We start from the raw sequence: 7,423 nt of genomic DNA, 5'->3' as shown, positions 1-7,423 counted from the left end.
CTAAGTCTGATTAGACACTATTTCATTAGGAACTTTATACTGACTCACTGCAGACTACTGTGTACTTTTGCTTTCAGATATGTATTTTGCCCTTGTTTATGTATATATGTGAACATATGCTCTATCTCACAGGACCTGGTCTATATCTAGGTTTTGGGACTTTGTTAAGAAGTGAACCACCTGAAATGGAATTAGAGAATCCTATGAAAAGAAAGGTCTCACCTGAGTAATGAAGCTGAAGGGTTGACATTCCACACCTGAAGTCTCTGGACACAGTCTGAAGTGAAACAGGCTGAAGTCGTACTCTTGTGTTGATTAGATTGGGATATTAGGTTGCAATATTATTTATATTATATATATGTTATATATATTATATTAGGTTGCAATATTATTTGGTATGAATTGAGAGAAGCATGCAGGAAAGTGCACCCCACCCTAAGGTTCCAGGACTGGGGCAAATATAGGCTCTATACAGGAAGCGAAGGTTCTTGCTGCCTTAGGGTTCAAGAAGACAATAGATAGTTATTGTTATAATCACATTATTTGGTAATTGGGTTAACTTTGAAAAATCCCCTTGTTAGGATTTGCTATATAATGCCCAACATCACCATAATTTATGTCCTTTGACATTATTTGTATATAGCTGTGCCACCAGTTGCTTCTGTTCTCCCTGGTCTAGGCTTTTGAGGGAGTCAACATATCTAAGACTCAGCCTATATATTAAAAAGACTCAGTCTGTGCTTTAAAAAGTTTGATATATACAATCAATTTTTCTCCTCTCATATTAATTAGAGATTTATATGACTACAAATTAATAGGAGTGTACATAAATACCATTCCCACCACCAAAAAACTGTGTCCCATCCCACCACTCCCACCCCACCCACCACCGATGCCCTGGGGAAGCCGAATATCCACCCTCAACCTCACCCCAGGGTTTTTGCTTTGGTGCCCTACTCTAGATTTAGTCAAATCCTGCTTTTAGTTTCCCTTTCTGTTCTTCTTTCTCAACTTCTGTTTATGAGTGGGATTATCCCATACTCATCTTTATCTTTCTGACTTGGCTCTCTTAACATAATTCATTCTAGCTCCATCCAAGATGGGTCAGAGAAGGTGGGTTCGTTGTTCTTAATAGCTGCATATGTGCTGGGCTAGCGTCGCCAGAGAGAGAAGAGACCAGGAACTCGTGGCACAGCGGGAACGCAAATCTTTATTTATGCAGACATCCCAGAGTCGGGTGTGAGCACAGTGGGTTTATGCCACGTGGAGCTAGCAAAATGGCCACCTCCCACTATGCACACCAGCCCTTCTCCAGGTTGGGATGCAGAAGAGAAAGAGAGAGAGAGAGAGAGAGAGAGAGAGAGAGAGAGAGAGAGAGGGAGAAACCAGGAACAGCAGCGGGTTTTATAGGGTAAAAACGGAAGTGGCAATTTGGGACGGAATTGGCTAGGGAAGAGGGTGGAGAAAAGAAAAAGGCATTCTGGAAACTTCCTTAGTTGTGGTTGCTGTAGTTTAGCTGTCGGGAATTAGCAATACCCTGAGGAGATAATGTGATGGGGGATATATAAATAATACTTGCATGGAAATATATTGGTTTGTGGGCCCTGCCAATGTTCAACCACATCTGTACAATATCCAACAATTGTGTATATATACCACAGCTTTCTCAGCCACTCATCTGTTGTTGGGCACCTGGGTTGCTTCCAGGTTTTAACTATATGAACTGTGCTGCTATGAACACATGTGTACAAATATCTTTTTGGTTAGGTGTTATGGAGTCCTTGGGGTATATCCCTAGGAAAGGAATGACTGGGTCATATGGAAGGTCCATGTCTAGCCTTGTGAGAGTTCTCCAGACTACACTCCACAGAGGCTGGACCAATTTACATTTCCACCAGCAGTGCAGAAGGGTTCCTCTGTCCCCACAGCCTCTCCAGCATTTGTTGCTGCTGTCCTTTTTGATGTATGCCATTCTCACAGGGGTGAGGTAGTATCTCAATGTTGTCTTTATTTACATTTCTCTGACAGTGACCTGCAGCAATTTTTCATGTGTTTGTTAGCCTTTTGGATCTCTTCTGTAGTGAATGTTCTGTTTATATCCTCTGCCCATTTTTGAATGGGGTCATTTGTTTTTTTGTTGCTAAGTTTGCTGAGCTCATTGTATATTTTGGTGATTAGTCTCTTGTCTGATGTATGGCATGTGAAGATCTTCTCCCATTCTGTGAGGGGTCTCCTTGTTTGTGTGATAGTTTCTTTGGCTGTGCAGAAGCTTTTCAATTTGATGTAGTCCCATTGATTTGTTTCTGCTTTAGTCTTCCTTGCAATATTGGGTTTGTATCATCAAATATGTCCTTGAGGTTTAGGTGGGAAAGTGTTCCACCAGTGTTTTCCTCTAAGCATTTGATAGTTTCTGTTCTAACATCCATGTCCTTGATCCATTTGGAGTTGATTTTTGTTTCTGGTGAAATAAGGTGGTTCAGTTTCATTCTTCTGCATGTTTCAACCCAGTTTTCCCAGCACCATTTATTGAAGATTTAATACTTTGGGCCCCCTTATCTTGAAAATAATTTATTTCAAAATAATAAACAAATAGGGGGTTAGAGCACACAACTTTGGAACATTATTCTAAATGTAAGAGTGGGTTCTTAGAGAGTAGGGTTATTTTTGTTTGTTTGTTGTTGGGTGGTCTTTTTTTTTTTGCTTTATTTTTTTCTTATATTTTATAGGACAGAGAGAAATTGAGATGAAAGAAGGAGTTAGAGAGTGGGAGACACCTACGGCACTGCTTCATCACTCCTGAAGCTTGCCCCCTGCAGTTAGATCTGTGCACTGAAACTAGGTTCTTGTGCATGGTAATGTCTGCACTCAACCGTGTCACCATCAGCCCCAGGATATCTGTCCACAGATAAATAGATATATAAAGATAGAAATAGAGATATATTTTGTTTGCTACATCCCCAGAGCCTACAACATCTTTATGTAATCAAGATTTAACCTCACCTAAAGAGAAGCTAGCCTCTGCCCTCAGTTACTAGGAGGTATATCTAGGTCTTTACAATATCCCACCTGATAAGAGAGACTCGGAGGGCCTTGAGTCACACCAGATAGTCTAGCAGCATGGTTTATCAAAATAAAAACCAGTCATTGTCTAAAGAAAAGTGATTCTTACTCCTTAAAAACTGCTACTTTGGGACTGCGTCCTGGAACATGGCAACTGCAGCAGCCAGGGGCTGGTGTCAGGGCATTGTGGGGGCCACGGCGCTGAGCAGGGTGGTCGAACAACCCTTGGCACAGTTGCTGCAGCTGATGAAGGACAGTGCCGCGGCTGACACGTGCCCCACTGTCAGACCACGGGTTGATGTAACCCACAAGCAACTCTCAGCTTTTGGAGAGTATGTGGCTGAAATCCTGCCCAAATATGTCCAACAAGTTCAGGTGACATGCTTCAATGAGTTGGAGATCTGTATCCATCTAGATGGAGTCATTCCAGTGTTGACTTTTCTCCGAGATTACACGAATGCACAGTTTAAATCCTTGGTTGACTTGACAGCAGTTGACATCCCCACCTGGCAGAATCATTTTGAGACTGTTTACAACCTGCTCTCTCTGCGCTACAACTCTTGCATCCATGTGAAGACCTATACAGACGAGCTGACACCCACTGACTCCACAGTCCCTGTGAACAAGGCAGCCAACTGGTATGAGAGGGAGATCTGGGACATGTTTGGAGTCTTCTTTGCTAACCATCCTGATCTGAGGAGGATCCTGACAGACTATGGCTTTGAGGGGCATCCTTTCAGAAAAGACTTCCCCTTGTCTGACTATGTTGAGTTACACTATGATGATAAGGTGAAGCGGGTGGTGGCTGAGCCAGTGGAGTTGGCCCAAGAGTTCCACAGGTTTGACCTGAACAGCCCATGGGAGGCTTTTCCTGCCTACTGGCAGCCCCCTGAAAACCTCAAGCTTGAAGCTGGAGAAAAAACAGAAACCAAGTAGCTTCAGAGAAGGCATGTAACTCCTGGGAAGCAGGAGTGTACATATAAATAAACTATAACTGAGTGTCCATGTAAATAAAATTCTTACACTCAGTTAAAAAAAAAACTGCTACTTCATGCCATTGTCTAAGTCACCTCAACACCCTCAAAGACCCAGGAACTAAAGGGACTTTCCCCAGGGACCCCAACATCAGATGTTTCCTTTGACTTCTTGCAATAGAGCATGACATATAAAGTCTTGGATGCTGGGGGATACCCCACCTGGTACAGCTTTACCATGAGCAAAGGTTTCAAGCCCCTGGCTACCACATAGGAGTACCATGCAAAGGAGAAGCTTCATAAGCAGAGGAACAGTGCTGTGGTATCACTCCTCATTCTGTTTCTTTTTCCCTCTCTGCCTCTCACCTTCTGTCTGAAAAAAAATTTTTAAATAAGTTGAGTCTGCTGGAAGCAATGGAATTACAGAGCCCCAGTGAAGTTCTGGTAGAAAAAAAAAAGAGAAATTCAGATTTTCACTAAGAAGCATATACAATGTCATTATACTATCACCAGTAATTTTAAATTTTTTATCTTTATTTATTTGTTGGATAGAGACAGACAGAAATCAGAGTGAAGGGGGTGGTGGAGAGGGAGAGAGGCAGAGGGCAGAGAGACACCTGTAGCACTGCTTCACCACTTGTGAAGCTTTCCCCCTGCAGGTGGGGACGAGGGGCTTGAACCTGGGTCTTTGTGCACTGTAATATGTGCACTCAACCTGGTGTGCCACCTCACTGTAATTACTTACTGGCCCCTCACCAGTAATTCTATAAGTGATCACCTCCAAAAGATCAGAGAGACTCCCCTCCTGTCCCCTACACATCAACTATCATGTACACTCTTTCCTCTAATTCCGGGATGTGTAGCAGCCTGTTCTTGTGGGGAGGTAACCCCCTCCTGATGATAAACTTTCCTGCACAAAACACCCTCTTATTGCAGTTTTGGCTTTCTGTGTGCTAACACCAGGCCTGGTTTCTGGGTAGCATGAATACTGACAGGACAGCTGGCCATATGAAAGGCATGTTTGGACAAAGTTTCACATAGTCAGGAACAACCACTGCAGTAAATCTCAGTGGTATATTACACTTCATAAAGTTTTGTCCAAAGATATAATGAGATGTCCCCTTGGAATAAAGTTCCAGATTTCCTTATCTAGCACTGTAGAGGTGCTCAAGTTGTGGAGATCTTCCTCCGTGTTCTCCCTCCATTGGAAATACCAGAAATAACTTCTATCTTCTCTTATACTTTTATTGTGGGAACAGATAGATCCCTTTAACAAGTCACTTTCCATGACCATTTCAAGTCTGCCTTCACCTCCCACAATATTTTAAGGGTGAATGACTGTAACATAGTTGACATGAAATCATTAGCATAGAACAAAGCTTGAGAATAATTAAGAATCTCAGCAGAACTTGAAAAGAACTTCAAATTCCTGATTTCTATCAGCTTTTTAATAGTCTAACATTCAGGCTTTTCCCTTCATGAGGCAATTCTGGCCTCAGAAACGAGCAAAGAAATATTGGCTACACTATCTGGATCACTATTGTTTCAATCTCTAGGTCCCTAATACAGCTGTATAGTTTTGATCAGAAATAATGGGTGATACGAAACTGAGCTTTAGATAACCATTGTCTCTTTTCAAAAACTTCCACTTCAACCCCAGAAACATAAAATCAACTTCCATTTTCAAACTTCCATTGTGGGTCAGTTCTGCATTAGTGTAATTCAGATATAAGGCTATAGTTCCTTACCCTCTGAGTTCTTAAACAAACAAACAAATAAACACTCTTTTAAAGCCCCTTTCTACAGGGTGCTTCCATGTCCTTATACATGGCAAAGTGTGTGTTCCTACTGAGTGAACTCCCTCCCAGCCCCCAGGGATACATTTTCATGTCCACTCAACTTCCATGCTTCCGTCCCTTTGGGGTGTGTATTCATTCAGTTCCTTCAATTTTCACAGAATTCTCATTTATACAATTTGTGTTTCATATTTTCTTTTTATTGACACTAGGGTTATGTCTGGAGTTCAGTGCCTGCATAGGTGAATCCACCTCTCCCTGTGACCTTTTTTAAAATTTTTACATGATAAGATGGAAAGAAATTTAAGGGGATATAGAGAGGGAGAAATACCTGTAGAAAGAGAAACAGCTATAGCACTGTTTCACCATGCATGAAGCTTCCCTTCTACAGATAGAGATGGGCTTGAACTCAGGTCCCTGCACATGGCAACGTGAGTGCTCTGCTAAGTGTGCCACTATCCAGCTCCCATTTTACATTTTAAAAAATTGGAGCAAGGTCAGCAAATGCAACCTTACATTGAACTTGATACATCACCAGAAAAACACTAAAGCAGACCTCTGGAGTTGTTGCAAACTGAAGCAACAGGAACTGGGTGGGCCTTTGTAGCTTTTCAGTAACCAGTTACAGCTGGAGGAGAGGAAGCTTGCTGGGAAGGTCATGGAAACTTGGACAAAGCGATTCTTTTTTTTTTTTTTTTTTCTTTTTCCTCTTCCAGGGTTATTGCTGGGCTCGGTGCCTGCACCATGAATCCACCGCTCCTGGAGGCCATTTTTTTTCCCCCTTTTGTTGCCCTTGTTGTAGCTTCGTTGTGGTTATTATTATTATTGCCCTTGTTGACGCAATTCGTTGATGGATAGGACAGAGAGAAATGGAGAGAGGAGGGGAAGACAGAGAAGGGGAGAGAAAGATAGACACCTGCAGACCTGCTTCACCGCCTGTGAAGCGACTCCCCTACAGGTGGGGAGCCGGGGGCTCGAACCGGGATCCTTACGCCGGTCCCGGGCTTTGCGCCACATGCACTTAACCCACTGCGCCACCGCCCGACCCCCGCGATTCTTTTATATATATATATATATATATATATATATATATATGTATATATAATCTTTTTTGTTTGCCTCCAGGGTTATCACTGGGGCTCAGTGTTTTCACTATGAATCCAAAGCTCCTTGAGGACATTTTTCCCCCACTTTGTTGCCCTTATTGTTGCCCTTGTTGTTATTGTTGCCAATACTGTTGCTGTTGGTTAGGACAGAGAGAAATCAAGAGAGGAGGGGAAGACAGGGGGAGAGAAAGATAGACACCTGAAGACCTGTAGGATGGAGTCATAGTTTCATCTGGAACTTGGTGGCTGAAATGCAGTAAGATGGAAAACAGGACAAAATGTTTAATAAACCAGAACCATAAAGTAGGAATAGAGCAGATGAAAGTATGGACCTTAGGGCAGAAAGAAGCTAGGAAGTCTATTTTAGGAATGTTTCTAACAACCTATGTCTTAATAATCTTTGCTTGAGCTTGATAGCTAATATGGAGGTGGACAAGAAATATTCTCTGCGAAGATGGTGTCAGAGTTGAAAATAGAACTAGGAAGT

At 42.3% G+C, this 7,423-nt stretch overlaps 1 protein-coding gene across 1 annotated transcript; it reads left to right on the top strand.

Annotated features, from left to right (window-relative positions):
- Positions 1-3,195: 3,195 nt before the first annotated feature.
- LOC103124068 (NADH dehydrogenase [ubiquinone] iron-sulfur protein 3, mitochondrial-like) lies at positions 3,196-4,036 on the top strand. The gene has a single exon (XM_007534761.3). It carries the CDS (start codon positions 3,208-3,210, stop codon positions 3,994-3,996), a length of 789 nt encoding a protein of 262 aa, XP_007534823.1. The 5' UTR covers positions 3,196-3,207; the 3' UTR covers positions 3,997-4,036.
- Positions 4,037-7,423: the final 3,387 nt, after the last annotated feature.

Source organism: Erinaceus europaeus, chromosome 10 (genome assembly GCF_950295315.1).
Source record: "Erinaceus europaeus chromosome 10, mEriEur2.1, whole genome shotgun sequence".
NCBI classification, from domain to species: Eukaryota; Metazoa; Chordata; class Mammalia; order Eulipotyphla; family Erinaceidae; genus Erinaceus; species Erinaceus europaeus.
Note: the sequence above shows the minus strand (reverse complement) of the source record. Positions and strands in the feature narration are given on the sequence as shown.